Source organism: Oryzias latipes, chromosome 21, assembly GCF_002234675.1.
Source record: "Oryzias latipes chromosome 21, ASM223467v1".
Taxonomy (NCBI): domain Eukaryota; kingdom Metazoa; phylum Chordata; class Actinopteri; order Beloniformes; family Adrianichthyidae; genus Oryzias; species Oryzias latipes.
Window position 1 is genome coordinate 11,662,444 of NC_019879.2, and position 22,301 is coordinate 11,684,744.

A 22,301-nucleotide genomic window follows, 5' to 3' on the forward strand; every position below is an offset into this window, starting at 1 on the left:
AACCGTATCAGCCTCTCTTACATAAGCTGGGAGTTTATACTATAAAAACGCTCTACCTCCAACTGTGCCTCAACAAATTCTAGGAACCACAAGCAGTCCTGCATTTTGGGAGCAAAGTGCTCTGTTTGGTTGGTAAGGCACTATGTGGTCTTTGATATAGGATGAGGCCATACCATGTAAGGCCTTATAGGTGAGCAGGAGGATCTTGAACTTGATTCTAGAAACAACTGGGAGCCAGTGAAGTGAAACTAACACAGGAGTGATGTGATCTCTTCTGCTAGTTCCTGCTAACAATCTAGCTGCTGGGTTCTGAACAAGCTGAAGACTTCTTAAGGAACTCTTAGGACACGCTGCTAACAAGTAGTTACAGTAATCCAGCCTCGACGTAACAAATGCATGGATGAGTTTTTCGGCATCACTCTTAGAAAGTATATTTCTGATCTTAGCAATATTCCGCAGGTGAAAAAAAATCAGTTCTACACGCCTGAGATATGTGAGCCTTAAATGATAAATCCTGGTCAAATAAAACCCTGCGGTTTCTAACTGTGGAATTGGGGGCTATACTTGCGCCATCCAGGGAGACTATCTGATCAGACAGAGCATCTCAAAACGAGCATTTCCAGGAGACAGATTAAATTGAAGTTTAGGCTATTGCTCATTTGCATCTGCTAATCAACATTTCAGTTAGTAAAGACAATAAAGTTGTTTTTAATCCAACCTGCATTGAAGAAAAACATTGTGTATTATACATGTATGGTAAACAAAACATGTCAGGGTTAATCATCGCATTTTCTAGGAATACTAATTTTTAATTAATAACTGCACAACCTCAAAGACACACTTCTGAGGTATTTAGCTCCAGCCTCTGCAGTTGTTGGGCCAAGAACTGGGGATTGTGCCCTTTGGTTCAGTTTGACACTTGTGTTTTCAGGCTTATTTCTTTGTTGCTGTCTCACCTGGTTTTATTTGGTAATTATTCACCGCTGTCTTCATTTTATCCTCAGTGTATACAAGTTTCTGGATGGATGGCTTAGTTTGTGATTCGATGGTTAAGGGTTCTGGTGTGTTTGTGCCTCTGGAGGAGTGGTGATGGGAAACTGGATTTTCACAATTGTCTTGGCATTTGGAGCCTGGCAGGTCTTTGCTTGCTACTCTGTCTTCCTATCTTGGCCTTTGGCTCCAGCTAGTCCCCTCCTTTTTGGGGTTGGGTGATTGGGCCTTGTCTGCACCCCATGCCAGGTCTCCTGTGGGGCTGCCTGGTGAACTGGCCGAGGCACAGTGCAGGCGAGTTGGGGTTAAACCTTTACTCCCTTTGGGGACAAAGGGGTGCTATGCTTTGGATTCTCAGACAGTGGTACCCACTGTGGAGTCGGGGTTCCCTTCTACATTCGTGTGTGTTGGTATAAATATATTCAATTTAGTGTGGATAGGCTCCGGCAACCCTATGACCCCAAAAGGGAACAAACGGAAGAAGATGATGATGAATGAATTTTCTCACTGTGAGTTTATTCAAACCATTACATTTGCACTTTCTTCTGCTACCTGCTCATGTGGTGAATTGAAGACATTTTTGTTTGTGCAGCCCTGGGATGCGGTGACCATTTTACCCCAGTACTTATTAAGTCTGAAGTGCAACACAGTAGAAAGACCTTTACCAAAATGAGTTGACGAGTAGAAGGTACCATTTTTGCTCCACCCACTTTGACAATCTTTTTCCCTTTTTTTCAAAAGTCTTTTATTCATGATTTTGACCTTTTTAGGCAGGAAAAACAAAACAAACAAACAAACAAAAATAAATTGTGTATCATTTTTAAGGAAATAGTTTCTGTAGAGCGGCAGGAGTTCATTCGAAATTCGGTTCTGAGTTGTGGGTGGGACTGTTGGCGTGGAGCAAGTCCGGCGTCCCCTGCCCAGTGCTGAGAGCTTGGAGCTTGAGACATAAAAATAACATAAACAGGAAACAACTTCAAATGTATTATTCAAACAAGTACATTATTGTGTATTAACGACATATACCATAAAAGTGTGAAAAACGAAAAAATAAAAAAAGTAAAAAAAGAAAAGAATACAAAGGAAGGAAGTTTTTTTTTAATTATAAAAGAAAGGTCGGTTTAGGTTACGTGACAGCGGAACTGTTTTTGACAACAAACGAATCAGCACGGAAGGTTTTAATCTCTGAACGTGTTTGTCCGTCTGTGTTTTCGCTCCGCCTCTCGAGCCGACTCTGCACTGGAGCAGACATTAATGTCCACATTGGACGATTAAACATTTAGAATAATGCATCCACAGTTACTGTGCAGTGGCGTGACCACCGTGGCCGCCCGTCGGATGCGAAACATTGTGGGGTCATTGTTAGGAAGAGATGGCTGGACGCGCCGAACTCACGAGGTCAAAAGCGTGAGCACTTCTTCAGGTATGTCATCAAAAATATAGGGTACACGTGAATTATGACTAACACACACACTCACGTAAATGTGCGCGCACACGCCGATATTTGTCAAATTTGTCATCGAGGAATAAGACTTGGCGGTGGAACAAAGAAGTTTGGGTATGGTTGAAGCAAAAGGTTAGATAAGAAAAAGTGGGACACTGAAAGGACTGATGACATAAGTGCAGGGACTGAGAAATAGCCGAAGCTGAAGGTGGGAGTCAAAGGTCGTATGAGGACTCGTATGATGGGCACAAAGGTGGAGAGATGGATCTGTACAGGCGAGGTAGAGAAACTGAGATGTTAGGACGTGCAGCAGGTTAGGATGATCAATGACAGAGATGGAAATGTGTTGACAGGCTCTATAAGTGTGATGGAAACATAGAAGGAAAACCTTGAAGACCTGAAAAATGAGGAACATGTTTAAAAAAGCATAGAGAAGAATAGGTGGTTGTTGTGGAGCAGGAAGTAGCAAAGATCAGTAAGAGTAAAGTGATGAAGAGTGGAAAGGCATTTGGTCCTGGCAAGATAACTGTGGAGATGTGGAAGAGTGTCAGAGATATGGCAGAAGAGTTTCTGTCTGCACTGTTTAACAAGATCTTGGAGAATGTCAGAGGAATGGAGAATACATTTTCTGGTGTCCATTTCCAATTATATTTGTGAGGAAAATAATGTTTTTATGCCAAATAGGAGAGCCATGTTTGCTTTGAGGATACTAGTGGAGAAGTACAGAGAAAGCCAGAAAAAAGCTCATTGTGTCTTTGTGGAGCTGTATTGAGACCCAAATATCTAGACAGGTGGAGGTTTGCTCTGAAAGGTAGAGGACCAGCAAGCAAGACAGAGAATCTGTGTGTAAATGTGAGGAACTCAGGGGGAACAGTGGGGTTACAGAGAGCAGAGGTGAAGAAAGTGGAGGTCTTTAAGTTTTTTTGTGTCAACAGTCCAGAACAACTGAGAGTGAAGTGGAAAGAGGTGAAGAGACGGGTGTAAGCAGATTGGAACGGGTGGAGGACGGTTACTGGTGTGTTGTGTGACCGAATAGTTTCATCAAGAATAAAAATAAAGCTGTAAAAGACTGGTGAGAGCAGCCAGGTTGAGGAAATCCTCATATTAGATGTTTTGGAGATACATACAGCCAATCAGATTGAGATGATTTGAACACATTTAGAGGAGGAACGGTGATGATGATGATGGTAAAAGAATGCTGAGACTGAAGCTACCAGGAAAGAGGAAGACCAAAGAGGAGGTTCATGGAGGTAAAGAAGGAGGACTTGAGGGTGGTTGATGTGAGTGAGGAGGATACTGATACGGTTGGATGGAGGCAGATAATTGGCTGTGGATACCTCTACATTTTCATTTAATCATGTTTTCTCTCTCTGTAGATTCAGACAAAATGGCCATAACATTGAATCTCTGATTGTTTTTGGCAGGATCCAAGATTAGATTTTATATCGCTTTTCCTAAAAGGAAAAGAAAAAATCTAAAATAAAGATTATTTGTTTGTTGTGTTGTTGGTGCCACAACCCCATTGCCTGGACCCTAGAACAGTAATTGTTGTGCTGCGAATGCAAACCGGGACAGGGAACATCATGATGTCATATGGCTCTGTCATGTATAAAATAGGCAAAACAGAGAATATAAGATCATTTGAGCCAACGTTGTGAGTTTCTGTAAAATGTGGGACCGTCAAAGAATGCACATGATGAATCTGCAGATATACACTGAACAAAAATATAAAAGCAACACTTTTGTTATTGCTCCCAGTTTTTATGGTATTAACTCAAAGATGTGAAACATTTTCCACATACACAAAACAACCAGTTCTCTGAAATATTATTCACAAATCTGTCTAAATCTGTGGTAGTGAGCACTTCTCCTTTGCCAAGACAATCCATCCCACCTCGCAGGTGTGCCATATCAAGATGCTGATTAGACAGCATGATTATTGCACAGGTGTGCCTTAGACTGGCCACAAGAAAAGGCCACTCTGAAATCTTCAGTTTTGTTTTATTGAGGGGGTCAGGGGACTCAGACAACCAGTCAGTATCTGGTGTGACCACCATTTGCCTCATGAAGTGCGACACATCTCCTTCGCATAAAGTTGATCAGGTTGTCTATTGTGGTGGTGGGGTTATGGTATGGGCAGGCATTGTTATGGGCAAAGAACACAGGAGCATTTCATTGATGGCATTTTGAATGCACAGAGATACCGTGGCGAGATCCTGGGGCCCATTGTTGTGCCGTACATCCAACAACATCACCTCATGTTGCAGCACGATAATGCACGGCCCTATGCTGCAAGGATCTGTACACAATTCTTGGAAGCTGAAAACATCCCAGTTCTTGCATGGCCAGCATACTCACCGGACATGTCATCCATTGAGCATGTTTGGGATGCTCTGGATCGGCGTATACAACAGCGTGTTCCAGTTCCTGCCAATATCAAGCAACTTCGCACAGCCATTTAAGAGTGGACCAACATTCCACAGGCCACAATAGACAACCTGATCAACTCTATGCGAAGGAGATGTGTCGCACTTCATGAGGCAAATGGTGGTCACACCAGATACTGACTGGTTGACTGAGTCCCCTGACCCCCTCCATAAAACAAAACTGAAGATTTTGGAGTATCCTGTCTAATCAGCATCTTGATATGGCACACCTGTGAGGTGGGATGGAACGTCTTGGCAAAGGAGAAGTGCTCACTATCACAGATTTTTGAACAATATTTCAGAGAACTGGTTATTTTGTGTATGTGGAAAATGTTTTACATCTTTGAGTTTATACCATAAAAAATGGGAGCAACAACAAAAGTGTTGGGTTTATATTTTTGTTCAGTGTACTTTAAAGTCTACTGTGCTAAAATCTCAGCTGGATTGTATATGTTGAATAACATCTCACAACAGAACTTAAAAAAATAATAATCTGCTTCTGTTCTTGGTGATGTAAATACCAGCGGCAGAAGGAATAAACGCTGCCACCACTGTTATGCTATGTTCATACCGGCTTCGGCAATGCGACCACTTTCAATAAAAAGTCAATGTAAACGTGTGAATGCATGTGATTCTGCAAGGTTTTAAGTCAATTTTTGGGCTAAAAGTACAAAACGCGCAGTTATTTGGACGCATGTTAAAAGTTAAACAAGTTGAACTTTGACAACTCAGGATTTAGTAGTGACACATAGGTGGCGTTATTTTAAGTTCAAAGAAATGTCAACCGTTTGAAAATTGATCATAAGAAAAAAAAACAGAAGATTGATCATGAAGGAAAAATGAATAATTGCAGTTTGTGCCTGGTCAGAATTCGTTGAAACCAAGTCTTTCATTTATCGGAGCTGTGAAAGAAAAAGCCTGGAGCAAGATTCACCACATTTGCTCTGCTTTGACATTTTGCTCCAAGCCTCCTCCAGCTGTTGGTGACAGACACGTGCCCGTATTGGGTAGAGACAGTTCAGCATGAACACCATATGCTAAAAACATGTTCAACAACCCGCGTTCAGCATGTTCTCGATCACGCATCACATGGCCAGTGTGTACGTACCATAAGTGATGCCAGGGCGCATGTGGTAGAATTTTTTAAAGTGAGATGGTGAGCATGAGCAGTTAACCCTTCTGTCCCTGTATCAGCACAGCAGGTACGAATGGTGAAAATGTCAGGTCACGTACCATCATGTACTGAAATTGTACAATCTGTTTTTTTTTACCAGTACTAAACTGTGTATTTTGAATTACCAACATTGTTTACTTCCCCAGCTCCATAGCTTTGACATTTTCTAACTTTTTCATTGGTACAGTTTTTCTGTTTCATTTTAGGCATTTGTAGTACCTCAAGCTTTTATCATTTTCTGCCTTTCACTTCCACCCTTTGGTTCACCCTCAAGTGATCTAAGGGTGTATTCACACCCTCCTCATTTGGTTTGTCTGCACTAAGTGTGAAGGGGTGAATAGACAAATGCAAACTCTGGACCAACAATTGGACTGAGACTTTGCTGCAAGTCACTCATGGTGTGAACGTAAACCGGCTCTGATACGACCCAAATCCAAAAAAACTGTCAAGGCCTGGGGAAAATTGGTTGTCAAAGAGTGACCGTCACTCATGTTTTTAATTACAAATGTTAGTCCACCATCAAAAGGCAATGACAACACAAATTGAGGCTAAAGGTGCACTTGGTCTGGACCATTGACTGCATCTGAGAACTGGACTGAGTGAGTGTGACATCACCCATAGAAACTTGCTTACATTCGGCTCCAACAAAATTGAGTCAATTTAGTTGTCATTTTTTGCGATTATGGCCAATGGCATGTTGAAGCTAGACGTCCTCCGTGAGATGTGATTTGTTGGAGTCGCTCTAAGTCGATATTTCTATGGCAACCACAGTCACCAAGTGAGCCTGTTGAAAGGCCACACCCCTACCACTCGAAAGCAGGCTCAGGAGAATCTGTCAATCAAAAGCTCTGAACATTTGACATGAGACCACATACTTTTATTGAGGCATCTAATTGGTCAGGTTAAAACATAAATAACGTGCAATGAAGAAAAATATAATGAACAAAATTAGGATTTGTGAGATTTTGGTTAAATTTAGGTATATGTTCCCGCTTGCTAAAGTGAACTGTCCATGGAAATAAAGCCTGGTGAAATCTAACCTGCCAGTGAGAATGTATCCACGCTGTGATAGGACAGAAACTTGGCTTGTATTTAGTCTTATTTTTTTTGCAGGCGACACCATAAACATCGGTGAAGTCTCTTATAAACTCAAAAAACCTCAGAATCCAGAACTCGTCCCCGTCAAACACTGTAAGTATTTTTCACTATTGGAGCTACAGACACAATCTGTAACCACATGTAAAAAAAAAGATATGATTTGATTACCTTTGTGTGTGGCCTCACCAGTTTCAGACTCACTGCCTCAGACTGTTGTTCAACACCTTCGTTGGATAATGCAGAAAGACCTTTTAGGCCAAGATGTGTTTCTTATTGGACCCCCAGGAACCCTGAGACGATCAATAGCAATGCAGTACCTTGTGAGTGCTTATGTTTCACACAAACACAACTATTGATGGGAACTCCTCACTTACAAAGCTTACATATGGAACATCACGAGCAATAAAGACCAGCTGTCTCACATCTATTTATTTTATATTCTTTTGGCTTATCAAATTTTTTTTACGGGAGACAGGCAAATGTTGGAAGTTTCTACATCCAGTCTCCTGTTTGAAACAAGAACTACGTTTGGAGGATATTTGAAGGTGTTTGGTCAACAATGTTTCTGGATTTGTCATCTGATGGAGTAAAAGCTCTTGATTTTTTGGTCTTAAACTCCAGTTCATTGATCACCTGCCAAATTGATAGCATCAATGAGCCAAAGCCTGCACTCAGTGCCACTGAAGAAATGTTTATTCAAAAGAATCAAAATTTCTTTGATGTAAAATAAGGGATTTTCTTGAGTTTGCGTTAACTTTAGTTCCATTTCACAAACATTGTCATTACAGGGAAAGCATACGTCTTACAGTCAAACATGTAATGTCACTGATTTGTGTTATCTGATAATGTGCTATATCTAATGACTCCCATGAAGAAAGCATGTTGAGGCTAAAGTGGCCTCACCACACATAAGTGAACAACCTAAAATTTAACACAATTGCTGTTGCAGTTCCTCGTTATTTAAACTTGACTGTCATTTTCCATGAAAAGAGATTCCTCTTTGGTGTTATATTATCTTTTAATAGTTCTCATTTTATGCAGTCAACCCAATTTAGATTTGGAAGCATGTGCGACTGATTTTGCTCTTTCTTTTTCAGGAGTTGACTAAACGGGAAGTGGAATATGTCACTCTTTCCAGAGACACAACAGAGACTGATTTAAAGCAGAGGAGAGAAATTTGTTCAGGGACGGCCTTCTACATTGACCAGGTGAGCATGTTTTGCTTGGAATTTGTGTGCATGTCATCAAAAAGCTAGATTTCTACATCACTTAATTTTTCTCGCCATGGTGTATGTATGTGTATGTGTGTGTGTGGGGGTCTTGGCATTGTATGTTTTTTTAAAAGAAATATTTGTTTATCGTCTCGTCTTTTGTTTTTAAAAGTTGATTGTTTTTATGTAAACCACTTTGAGTAGCACGAGTTAGAAAAGTGCTAACGAAATAAAGTTTAATTTCATTTGATTTGATCAGTCATAAAGGTACAGTGGGGCAAAAAAGGATTAATTCAGCCACCAATTGCACAAGTTCTCCCACTTAAATGGTTGAGACAGGCCTGTAATTTTCATCATAGGTATACCTCAATTATGAGAGACAAAGTTAGAAAAAAAATTCTGAAAAATCAAAAAATCACATCAATCACAGAATGCTGAGTTGCATCCAAAGAATACCATACCACCTGTAAAGCATGGGGGTGGAAACATCATGCTTTGAGGCTGTTTTTCAGCATAGGGGCAAGGATGACTGATCTGTGTAAAGAAAAGAATCAATGGGGCCATGTATAGTCATGTTTTGAGTGAAAACCTCATTCAGTTAAAAAAGGCATTAAATATGAAACGTGGCTGGGTCTTTGAGCGTGACAACGATCCCAAACACACTTCCCAGGTAATGAAGGAGTGGTTTCGTTAGAAGAATTTCAAGGTCCTAGAGTGGCCTAGCCAGTCTCCAGATCTCAACCCCAAAGAAAATCTTTGCAAGGAGTTGAAAGTCCATGTTGGACAGCGACAGCCCCAAAGCATTGCTTCTGTAGAGGAGATCTGCATGGAGGAATGGGCCAAAATACCAGCAACAGTTTGTGAAAACCTTGCGAAGACATTTGACTGCTGTCATTGCCAGCAAAGGGTATATAACTAAGTAGTGAGTTGAATTTTTGCAATTGACCAAATACTTATTTTCCACCATAAATTACAATTAAATTCTTTAAAAATCAGACTGTGATTTTTCTGGATTTCTTTGGTCTCATTTTGTCTCTCATAGTTGAGGTATACCAATGATGAAAACTACAGGCCTCTCCCAACTTTTTAAGTGAGAGAACTTGCACAACTGGTGGCTGACGAAATACTTTTTTGCCCCACTGTAAACTTTTGAAAAGGGTTATTGGGGAAGTTTCTGTTGTCATTGTGATTTGAAAAGGGTAAAGAGAACTTTTTGACAATAAAAGGAGCTTCACCTAACCTCTAAGCATGAGTGGAAAAAAGTTTTTGTGTTGTGATTCATATTCTCAGAAAAATTACCAAGAAGTCGTAAGTTTATTCAGGTTATGTAAACTGATGAGCACAACTGTAGTTTCTGCAGATCAGCAGTAGTTTATTAGAAATTTGTCTCTGAGTTGTCTGCAGGGCCATTTGCGTGGAGCAACCCTCCCCCACCCTTCCCCTCCCCATTGCTGAGAGCTCTCTTCTTAAGTCGAGCTGGGACCTTGTGACCCACCTATCGTATTTTATACGTCACAAATAAGCTCTTTATCAAACAGGATTTTTTCATCTGCTCTTGATGCAAAACAATTTGAATAAAGAAGTTCTCAGGAATGAAATTTTGAGCTTAACTTTCTCAAAAATAAATGTCCATCATCAGAAAAATGCTACAAGAACATGTTAAAAACAGCTAAAACCTCATTTTCATCACAATGGGTGTTAAATTATTTTATGTATTTTAGTCTGTGGAGCAGTCTGGAATGTCAAACTCATTGAGTGATTCATTGATATCTCCTTCTCCTCCTCCCTACCCCGTTTTGAAATCCTTGTCCTCCATTCACCTTTATCCAACTTAGCACTATGGGGAGTAGAACCAAGTCGTTCAACTCACTCCTGTCAGACGTATGAAACATCAAATCTCAAAACACTCAAAATGTTGATTTTATTGTTTTATGTTATTTGTTTATGTGTAGGATTTGTTTGGGTTATTAAGGACCTTTGGGAATGGCTTTGTTACTGTACACAGTATTAAATATGTCTTTTAAGATTTGACATGGGGGTGATGGACAAAAACCTTTCTTTTTGAGGGGAGTTTAGTTCAGTACCATATAGTAAATGACCCCTACTCAGTGGCTTTCCACCTTCAAGGCCCAAAACGTTTTACACATCACAGTGCCATTCATCCATTTACAGACATTTATACACCCATGGTGGCATGTGTGCATCTTTATGTGGTAATCAGAACACTCACGTATTCCACGGAGCTCTGTGCTGATTAAACGTCCTAAATTTAAGCTTAATGTGTCAGTCCCAGAGCTTTTGCTGTTCCTCTTCTCTCTTTAGCTCAAGAGATTTTTTCTTCTTTTTCATTTTAGGCTCTTTCCTACCCCTTAAGGTTATAGTCACGTGGTTTTATTTCATTCCTCACTGCAAAAACAGGGCCCTTAGAAATAAGAAATATATCCAAAACATTTTTTTTTTTAAAAGCAAGACATTATGCAAATGGAGCAAAAAAAAGTTCTTACCAGGAATTCCTATTATAAGAAAAAGATTCTAGTCACTACGACATGTTTTCTTAAAGATTATTTTGCTATTAAACCACTTTCTTGATAATTTTTTTCTTGCAAGACAGAAAAAAGGACAGCCTTTATTGTTACTGTCTTAGTTTTTGCAGTGCTGTTAGAATAGCAAAATTTCAAGTAAATCTTCTTGATTTAGCAACTCTTTAAAAAAAATGATATTGCGTTCTCTTACAGTTTGTGCAGCCTATGGTAATGTATGTAACAGTGTGGGTGTGTGTGTGTGTGTGTGAATGTGTGTGTGTGTGTCTGACGACAATCACAACCCTTTTCCTTAACATTTACCTGTGAAAGTAAAAATGATAAACCTGAAGGAATTTGTTGCCCCTTTTTGTTTGTATTTCTACCCCTCCTATGTGTTTCTTTAGTCATTTCCTGCTTCCTGACCTCCTTTTTACCTTTTTTTTTAAAATTGGCCTGTCTAGGGAGCCTGTTTTTGCTTTTTGTGTCCTTTGTGACCCTGTACAAAAAGAAATTTACACTAATATTATAAAAAATTAAGTTATCCTCAAATATAAAAGGGGTTTATACAAATATACCCCTTCTGTATTATTCTGTCTTCCTGTGTGCAGTAGCTGAGAATTCCTGATCAAAATGTCATTGCGCCAGCATAATTATAATAAAGATTCCTGATCTTTGACAAATGCTTTTATGCCCCATTGTATGCAGATGTCTTATGACTGATTGTATGTTTTTTTTCCCCCATGATTATCTCTATTTTTATTTTGTTTTTTTTAGTGTGCTGTAAGAGCAGCAACACAGGGTCGGGTTCTGGTTCTGGAAGGGTTGGAGAAAGCAGAGCGAAATGTTCTTCCAATCCTTAACAATCTGCTGGAAAACAGAGAGATGCAACTGGACGATGGTCGTTTTCTAATGGCAGCTGAGCGCTACGACAAACTGCTCCAGGTCAGTGCTTTCCAAGCAAAGGAAAGCTTTTGAAAAAATGACAATGTTTTATGCATTTAAATTATGTCTTCATCATCTAGAGGGTAATTTGCAAGTTCTTTTGAATTGGTAAATACAAATTTATGAGTTAAAGGTATAGTTATACAATGGAAATAAAGGGGTATTGTGTTCCAGACAGACATGTATCATCCATGAATCAACTATGGTAAAAAGAAGTGTTGTGTAACTTTGCAGGAGCATACCAAAGAGGAGTTGGACAGATGGAAGATTGTTCGTGTAAGCGAAGACTTCTGGGTCATCGCCCTTGGTATTCCTGTTTCCAAGTACAAAGGGAACCCATTGGATCCTCCTCTTCGCTCTCGTTTCCAGGCCAGAGACATCTATTACCTACCATTCAAGGTCAGATCCAAATCTCCTGATCATCCAGTGCCAAACCATCTCACAGTGTCTCAATAAAATAGTTCACAGAAAATATGAAATCATTTTTTTCTGTAAATCTGTATACTTTTAGACATTCTTGTGTGTTGTCCCATGGCATTTCTCATCTTTACATTTTCAGGATCAGCTGGAATTGCTATATGCAGCAGGGGCAAACGTTCCTGCAGAAAGGTAGGAAAGTTAATGCATTTACCGGTAGCTTGATTTAAAAGATCCATAGCTGTTTTTGTACATTTGCTTACTGACAAAGAAAATGCTATATATTTTAGATCTTTGTTTTTTTTAACTGTATGAGACAGAAAAATGAACAAAAAAGGAATCCAGAAAATAACAAAAACATTTCAACAAAGGTTTGGGGTTGAACTACGTTATTTTCAGGAAATTTCTTTTACTTGTGATGAGAAGAAATTTGGACAAGTATTGCTTATTTCTCTTTAAATTTAAGATTATTATTATGGTTTCAGTATAACTTTTTTGATTATTTTGATTATTTTCTGTTATCCCACTTTTATAGGCCATCTACCAGGGGCAGAGATAGAGGGGGGCAGCTGCCCCCCCTCCCAACCCCCCCCCCCCCCCATTTTTTAGGTTAACACTAGTATCATACAGAAAAAAAATAAAACACCAATACAAGCTGTTTAAGCCTCAGTAATTGCACATCAGCTAAAGAACTGCTGTTTTAATATTAATAACAATAATATCACATTGATCTTCCCCCCAATAGAAAATGTTCCAGCTCCCACCTCCGCCACTGCCAAATACTAAAGTTAATACATTTCTTTATTTGGAAAATGTACAGAACTTTTAGATGGAGACCAAACAACGTAAACACTGCCGTGTCATGGTTGATCTTATGTTTCAGGGTGTCCCAGCTGCTGTCATTTGCCACCACGCTGTGCTCCCAAGAATCCTCCAGTCTAGGCCTTCCTGATTTCCCAATTGACAATCTGCTTCCTGCTGTTCGTGTTTTGGTGAGACTTGATGAAGATGTAAAAAACATCAAAAATAATAATAAAGCAGCAAAATAAACGAAGTAAGTAGACAATAAAACTATTCTTTCTTTTTTTTTGCAGAACATTTTCCCCATGCTTCCTCTGCACAAGCTCATTCACAGACTTTATCCCTATAAGAACTTCCTGGCCAAGGATGGACACACTGCTGTTGAGGCTGTACTGAATGTAATTCAAGAGCTGAGTTATCAGTCATTAGTTTTCAATCTGATGCATATATAGATACGCTATTCACATCTTTTCATGTTGTGTGTGTTTTTCTTTTGACAGAAGTTTGAGCTTCTGGAAAACCAACTTCAGCAAACTCCCAGCTCTATTTTGAGTGTGTCTGTGTCAAAGGAATTTCAAGGCCATGTGGATGTAAAACTAAGCATCGCAGACAAAGAAATTACTTTTCAGGTATTTCATATGTTTTCTACTATTTAAGGTACAGTGTTGTCTCGTTTATACCCTTGGGTTTATGTTCTAAAAATAATCGGCAATAGGTGAAATTCACAAAGAAGCATTATAGAAGTTTTCAGGCTTTAAAACTCCTTACTGCTCACTTTTTACACTTTTCTCAGAAAGACATGAACATTTTTACACTTTTCTCTGTCATGTAAACTCTCAAAGTTCAAACCTTTAAAGGAAAATAAGTCTTGTATTATAAAATGAAAACAAAGACCTGAGCACAATTGAAGATTTATGGAACTCTGACAAACTGAACTCATTCTGTACAAGACACACGGCACAGAAGAGATTGATTGACAGTGGTGTACAGCCAATCAGGACGAAGAACTCCGTTTGCTATTTAAAAAAAAAAGGACGCAAAATAACTGAAAATTTCAGCAAAACAGCGAGACTGCAAAAGGTGAAGCGCATAGGAAAACTGTATATTATTTGATTATATCCAATTTCCCTTTTTTTTTTGTCTACTGAATGATACAGTAGAAAATTCACTACAAATGCATACTAAACACATATTATACAAAAAACACTTTAAGGACAGAGAAACACATGAGCTTCATGCCTTCCGAAGCCCCATTATTTACCATCATTTCATAAGTTGGGACGTTGTTCAATATCACATTATTGGTTGCTGCACTGGCGCCTGTGTCCACAGCCCGCCCCCTAATCTTATGTATGCATTATCATGTATCCTATGGATATCTGTATTGAGAGTTGACCACACTCTTTCAATATGGCCTATTTAAGAAAACAACTGCTTAAGTTGGAAAAAAAATGTTGTCGGGTAGGTCTGCACAATATACCGCAAATGTGCTAAAACAATCTTATGGCAGCTTGAAGCATTTAACCAATCAAATAAATCCCTTTATGCATTTGACCAATCAGATGGAGCCCTTCACGTTGTTGACCAATCAGATGGAGGCCTATTATTTTAGATGTTTGCCTCCTATGTCGACGAGGGTCATTTGGAATATAATTTTTAAACTGTTGCAATGAAGTAGGAATGATGTTTTGGTTGTTTTGCCTGTTTGTTTATACACCGCAAATTATATTGTTATCCCAATATTAATCTCTAATATCGCCAGTTTTCCTCATATCTTGCACCCCTATTGTCGGGATATATGATTTCATCCCAGGGTAGGTGAAGAGGAAGCACCACAGATGCAACAGGGGAGTAAAATTTAAGGCATAATAAACTCTAAGTGGTGGAGAAATAAGACATTAACTCCTTCCAAATGGCAGGAAATGTTGTACACTTCTCAACAAAGTTGACACGACATCTTTCTTACTGAAAACGCAAATACTTTACCACAAGACTGATCTTAGAAATGGCTAACTTGGCCCATCCAGGATACAAACATTGATCTCTGTAGATTTACATCTGCAGGAGTTGACATGAACTCGAAACTATGCGATGATGATGATGGCAGGGTCGTGGGAATCACACTGAACATGAATAAGAGATGGTTCAATTCCTCTCACTGGACTGTCAAAGAAATTCTGTGTGATACAGAACTGTTAGCTGTCAGCCTGAGACACAGGAAGTTTATGCACGTCATAGCAGAGTGTGTATATATTACCCAAGGATTATCGCAGCAGTTGTCAAGAATATACGTGCATCTATTGCATGGCTGCAAAGTCAGCACCCCAAGGCTTTCTTTATTTCCTGTGATCCTAACCATGTTCTCCCTGCTTCAAATCTTTTTATCAGTCGATGCTATGTCCTACGCACAAAATCAGGCCAATTGACTTGCTGTAAGAAAATGTTAAGCGTGCAAATCCCATCACTCAGGAAGCAGAGGATCTCCTCTGAGACTTATTTTCACACTACTTGCATGAGCGGGTCTTTGAACTCACATGATGGTGATACTGTGTGCGTTTCTTTTTGCTTTTGTCTAGATATAGTTCTCTAAGTTACTATTTTCCTTAAAGAAAAAAGTACATTAATACAAAAATACATAATGAACCATTGTGTATTAATTATTGCTAGTCATACTTAAAACGGCCCGCAGTTGCATGGTGATGCAGCGGTTGGTGCCTTTGCCTCACAGCAAGAAGGCCCCCGGCTGGGGGACCTGAACCAGAATATCAATAGGGGACCTTTCTGTGTGGAGTTTGCATGTTCTCCCCGTGCATGTGTGGGTTCTCTCCGGGGACTCCAGATTTCTCCCACCGTTCAAAAACATGCTTCATAGGTTAATTGGTCTCTCTAAATTGTCCATAAGTGTGAATGTGAGTGTGCATGGGTGTGTGATTGTGGCTCTGCGACAGACTGGCGACCTGTCGTGGATGTCCCCTGCTTTCGCCCAAGAGTGGCTGGGATAGGCTCCAGCATCCCTGTGACCTAGGAAGGAACAAAATGGGTTTAGAAGATGAATGAATGAATGTTTGGCCCGCAGGTGCTATGCTTCCCCTTGAATGCCCTCACTGAGTAGCTGCTACAAGCCCGTCAGCTTCCCCCCTGTTCCTACCACTGCCGCTGCAGTAAAGGCCTGGCAGAGCATTCAGAAGGAGAAAACCCAGCATCTAGTGATTTCCATGAGTTCAGGCTGTCATTGCCTAAAAAGGGTTTTCAGCCAAATATTAGTAATGACCATTTTGTTTTCAGTTGTTTCATTTGTCCAATTACTTACAAGACCATGAAATGAAGGGATTGTGTTTAAAAAATGCTTTAGTTTTTCACATTTTCATGCAGTCTTTTTGTTCAACCCATGTAACAAAAGCTGAAAGTCTGCACTTCAATGGCATCTGAGTTGTTTTATTTCAAATTCACTTTGGTAATGTACAGAAACAAAATTACGGTAGAAAGAATGTGTCTTTGTCCAAATATTTATGGTCCTGACTGTATTCATTGCTAATAGGCACCGTAGTTTTGTAATCACACTAGCCAAAGTTCTCCACTAGTACACCCCTTTTTTACCTGTTAATGCTCAAAATAGTTTTACACTGCTACAGCTCTCCCTACCCATTGGCTCACACACAAAGTAGCTCTCCAGTTGCGGGGCCACTGGAGGCAGTTTGCCCAACGATACTTCAACATGTGACTGGGGTGACCTCATCATCATGTCTGTATCATTAAAGTACTTGCTTTGTATTGTCATTAGATCAAACAGATCTGGTTTTTGTTTCATGAACTGCAGTTTTTTTTAAGTGTTAACTGTAATACTTTTTATTTTTTAACCTTTAGAGTCCAGCAGGCACTAACGAGGCCCACCCCCCCCACAGCAACCCCACCTTCGTCAGCACACCAGGCCACTCGCAGCTGCTGGCTGAGATGATGCAGTCACACATCGTAAAGGACATCTGTCTGATAGGTCCTAAGGTAACCAATAGACTGTTCGTCATGTAAAGTATGATAACTCTAAGCTAACAGAAAGCTTTGTTTTCGCTAAGGGCTCTGGGAAATCTGTCATCGCCAGAGAGTTCGCCAACATGTTGGGTTACAGTGTTGAGCCTGTCATGCTCTACCAGGTAAGTTAAGATTTCAAAAGGGCAGTTTGCCCTTTTGAAATTCACCTCTGAAACTCTAACAAAATCAATTTAGAAATGAAATGTAGTTATAAAATGTCCTTATAGGTTATCAATATTAGATGTGTAGACTATTTACCAATTGATAAATAGTCTGATAGATCATCATAATAATTTGTTTTGTCTGGCAGACATTGACTGCTGCAAGAATTTTGTTAGCATTAATCAAAATGAGTGTCAGAAATGTTTAATTTGGTCTAGATTACACAGTGTTCCAACTGTGTAATGATACACCCAATCGCGATCGAAAATTTATGCAACTCTGGCAAACTGAATGCATTCTGTACAGGAGACATGACATGGTGGAGATTGATTGACAAGTTCCACAGCCAATTAGGATGCAGAACACAATGCCCCATTAAAAAAACAATATGCAAAATTGCATGAAAAAGAATTCTGCAAGGTGAACCTTTGTCATCATCTAATGGACAATATAGAAAGTTCAGATTAAAATTCCATTTAGGAGTATTTCTTTATTCAAATTGTCGTAAATGAGGGGCAGCCAAAAAAATACAGTTTTATAGTAGTTATTACGTTCAAACTACAATCCTGCTCCACTAATTTTGCTGAATGCACTTGTAGACAAATAGATTCGTGTATGCCTTTTTTTCCTCGTCTAAGCCGGTATCTGGCTCAAAACTGTACAGCTGGATAGCTCCAATATTGTTTGCCATTTTTCTTGCACCAATTATGTTAGGTTTGGGGTGTGAGGGACTGTAAGATAGCTGGAGAATGTGTAACAAAGGAATAATGGGAAATTAAAGGTGACTCACTCTTCAACTGTCCTGCCCGCAATCCAGAGGTGAATTTCTAATGAGCTCCTCCCACTCTGCAAAAACTATGTCCTATAAAACAACACAGGGTTTTGGATTTGGGCGAAAAACTGCATAATTATAATTAAAAGACCACTGGGAATGCTTTAACAATAAATCGAAAGATGATTGGAGCGGGACTTTAACTCCTTTGAATATCTATCTTTTTCTGCGTCCCATTCTAAGTGGAATTCAGAAAGACTCACAATGTCAATTTTTATTGCAATTTAGTGCTGAACACAACTGCTTTAATGCTACTTCTCTTTCCCTTTAACTTCAGGACATGACAGCCAGAGACCTCCTCCAGCAGAGGTACACCCTCCCCAACGGAGACACAGCATGGCGGCCATCTCCACTCGTCACTGCTGCCCTGGAGGGCAAGATGCTGCTTCTAGACGGAATTCACCGGGTCAACCTGGGAACCCTGTCTGTGCTCTCTAGGTACTTCAGTCAGCACACCAAATCCTAATTCCCCTATTCATTATTTAATTTTGGACCCTTTTTATTTGCCACATTTTTTCTCTCCACTCAAACTAGTATTGTAGCTATTGAAAGAAAGGATGTAGTTTTATGTCAGTAAAGGACAAGTGATGTGTATATTCCTTTGCTCAGCGTATTTGGTTTTGGTTCCCAGGTTGCTCCAGGATAGAGAGTTGGATCTTTATGATGGAACCAGGCTGCTGAGATGGGACAGATATCAGACACTGAAGGACCAGCTGCAGTTGAGCGACCAGCAACTGCAGAAGAGGTATGCACACCTTGATAATTGTATATGGATTGTTAACAGTTTAGAGCATGTTTTAGCAACTCAATGCAATTTAAATACAGTTTTCACCATAATATTTCGAAGGAAACTTGATGTTCTTTGTTTTTTATTGGATTTAAGACTGAATAACTAATAAATTGTGGCTGAATGAAAAGAACAGTTCAGACGTTCATGATTACTGAAAGAAATGAAGAGGTCTTAGCTTCTAGTAACATAAATATTTTTCTCAGACTAAACTTAAAACACTTTTTAGCGCCTGGTTGCACATATGTGTGTGTACTCATCAAAAAGCCTCCAAAGCGATTATGAGGGCTGTTAGTGGTGGGGTGTCTGCATTAATTGAAACCGCTTCCTCTTCCTCCACTTCTGTGGTGCAAGCTATGTTGTTGTGTGTTGGTGTTGTGCTCATAAGCTTTTGTGAACGTTCGTGACAACCATAAATGTTGTAGCATAATTAAAATTTCCGTAGTGCAAATTTCCAAAAATGGAAAGTTTTATCTTTATATCACCATCAGGCTTGCCACAGAATTTAAAACAATTTCTTTGTTTTTTTTTAATTTTTTTTTTTTTTTTACCAAAGGATCACAATAATTTGGTCCATGGACTTTTCTGGTTGTCTTTTTTGGATTATTTGTGACCTCACATTTCTAGTAAAAGGTTGTTAGACATCCAAAGCTATCAGGTTTCCTTACTGATGCCGCCCTCCTTTGATTGTTTGAAGAGGTTATTTTTACTCCGGGGCCATCTGGTCTTACTTTTTTTTAACACTTACTCTGGTGTGAGGCAAAAAGTGGTAGACACGCCACGTAACACTCTAAACCAGAGATATTTCCGAAGCATTATAGTGGCTAATCATGTTGGATGAAATAAAGAAAAAGTTGCTTCAAAGTAATGAACTACCTTATTTATAAAAAAAACAAATTAATTTTAAAAATTGACAACAAAAACAATTATTAGTTGCTGCCCTAGTGACTAGACTAATAACCAGCATGAGGAGCTGCTTGGTTGTTGTGGCTGTGTATTTTTGTCCCCACACACTACTGAGACACCTGTTTGCTAAATGTTCAAAATCTTTAAATGCCAATATATCTTTAGTTTATACACTCATCCACCGAACAAGAATCAAAGACAGAATAAGCAGTTTGACATCTTTCTAGTCACATATTCTGGGTATTATGTTGACATTTTTGTTATAATCAATGTTTTGAATAGAGTAGATTATAATATTTTGTCACCTTGATCTGGAGCATTGATCTGGGATGGGTCATATTTCACTTGTCTGAGAAAACTATGTGTTGGCAAGTCCTTTCCCTCCAGGCTTCATCATGACCGCACAACATGGGTGTAACTTTTATGCAGATGATGCTCAGATATTCAATCCCTAAATAAAATTGTACAAACTTTCTGATTTTGCTTAAAAAAATAAATAGGTGCTCCGTTTTTTTGGAAATAAAAACATTTTTGGCATCATAAAGAGGAATGTTAAAGGATTTCATTACCACTTTTAAACATTTGACTACTCATAACAATATGGATATTTGTATCGAACCAACGAACATCATGTGTTTAAGGCATTTTACTCTTGGGTAGATTAATACTTGTTGTAACTTTGTGCCATTGCTTTATAATTTATGTTCTAAACTGTACTTTAAAGAACTGAAATAGGTTGAAAAAATTTGGGGGGGACTTATGTCATAATTCATAAAGGGGGGTACGCTTTCATTTTTATACTAATGAAAATGACAGTTTGTTACCACTCTTGGTCGAAAATAACTATTTGGTCACCTATAAACAATCAAGATTTCTGGCTCTCACAAACCTGCAACGTCTTCTGTAAGAGGATCCTCTGTCCTCCACACATTACCTTTTTTATGCCACCTGTTTGAACTAGTTATATATATATAAAAGACACCTGTCCACAATCTCAAACAGTCACACTCCACTATGGCTAAGACCAAAAAGCTGTCTAAGGACACCAGAAACCAAATTGTCGACCTGCACCAGGCTGGGAAGACTGAATCTGCAATAGGTAGGCAGCTTGGTGTGAAGAAATCAAGTGTGCGAGCAATTATTGGGAAATGGAAGACATTGAAGACCACTGATAATCTCCTTCATCTGGGGCTCCCCACAAGATCTCACCCGTGGGGTCAAAATGATCATAAGAACAGTGAGCAAAAATCCCACAAGCACCCGGGGGACCTAGTGAATGACCTGCAGAGTGCTGGGACCAAAGTTACAAAGGCTACCATCAGTAACACACTATGCCATTGGGGACTTAACTCCTGCAGTTACAGACATGTCCCTGTCAAAGCCAGTACATGTGCAGGCCCGTCTAAAGTTTGCTAGAGAGCATTTGGATGATCCAGAAGAGGATTGGGAGAGTGTCCCATGGTCAGATAAAACCAAAATATAACTTTTTGGTAAGAACTCTACACATCGTGTTTGCATCCAAAGACCAACCTACTGTACCTACTGTATAGCTTGGGGGTAGAAATATCATGCTTTGGGGCTGTTTTTCAGCAAAGGGACCAGGATGACTGAGCTGTGTAAAGGAAAGAATGAATGGGGCCATGTCTCATCAGATTTTGAGTGAAAATCTCCTTCCATCAACAAAGGCATTGAAGATGAAACGTGGCTGGGTCTTACAACGATCCCAAACACACGGCAACAAAGGAGTTACTTCGTAAGAAGTATCTTAAGGTCCTAGAGTGGCCTAGCCAGTCTCTCGGCCCTTATAGAAATTTTTTGGAGGGAGTTGAAAGTCATGTTGCCCAGCGACAGCCCCACAACATCACTCCTCTAGAGGAGAACTGCATGGAGGAATGGGCTAAAATACCAGCTGCAGTTTGTGAAAACCTTGTGAAGACTTACAGAAAACGTTTGCTGTCATTGCCAACAAAAGGTATATGGCCAAATGAACCTTTTGGACAGGTTTTCAGTTCCAAAAGTAACCAAAACCCCCTCATCCTAGTTTGAGGTAAGAAACAGGTAATAAAACACAGAAGAACTCTTGCTGAACAGGTAAAAAGGTAATCTGTAAACTACAGCTTGAGTTAACGTTTAAAAAAGCATTTACACAATGATGAAAATAATTTCACACTCTCATAGTTGAGGTATACCTATGATAAAAATTACAGGCCTCTCTCATCTTTTTAAGTAGGAGAACTTGCAGAATGGTGGCTTACTAACTACTTTTTTTTTGCCCCACTGTAGATATTCGGTTGGATCTTTCTTACCCACCCATTACAATACGGATGCACATGAAAAAAGTAATTAATGATCTTCTGCTTCCAACTCATTTCGTGTGAGAGGGTCCAGCAGTCAGGGTGCCAAGATATTTTCCAGGAAGATTAGTTTTTTAGACCTGGTGGCTCTCTCTGCAGGTCAGGACTAATGCCTGTTTAAGAGAATTGAACTTAATGACCCCTCATGTTTCAAACAGGAAGTAACCGCTGGGTCCAAGAAGCCAGAATTGCATAGACTACTACTGACA

At 39.5% G+C, this 22,301-nt stretch overlaps 1 protein-coding gene across 1 annotated transcript in view; it reads left to right on the forward strand.

The window, feature by feature from the left end:
- The first annotated feature begins 2,171 nt into the window (after positions 1-2,171).
- The window catches only part of vwa8 (von Willebrand factor A domain containing 8), a 73,893-nt gene continuing 53,763 nt past the window's right edge, over positions 2,172-22,301 (forward strand). Inside the window, exons 1-14 of the mRNA XM_011489452.3 lie at positions 2,172-2,413; positions 7,148-7,225; positions 7,322-7,452; positions 8,230-8,340; positions 11,640-11,807; positions 12,042-12,206; positions 12,367-12,416; positions 13,108-13,216; positions 13,319-13,423; positions 13,526-13,654; positions 16,890-17,024; positions 17,096-17,173; positions 18,323-18,483; positions 18,677-18,790. Coding sequence (XP_011487754.1) covers positions 2,278-2,413; positions 7,148-7,225; positions 7,322-7,452; positions 8,230-8,340; positions 11,640-11,807; positions 12,042-12,206; positions 12,367-12,416; positions 13,108-13,216; positions 13,319-13,423; positions 13,526-13,654; positions 16,890-17,024; positions 17,096-17,173; positions 18,323-18,483; positions 18,677-18,790 — 1,670 coding nt within the window. The 5' untranslated portion in view covers positions 2,172-2,277. The remainder of the gene's footprint in view (positions 2,414-7,147; positions 7,226-7,321; positions 7,453-8,229; positions 8,341-11,639; positions 11,808-12,041; positions 12,207-12,366; positions 12,417-13,107; positions 13,217-13,318; positions 13,424-13,525; positions 13,655-16,889; positions 17,025-17,095; positions 17,174-18,322; positions 18,484-18,676; positions 18,791-22,301) is intronic.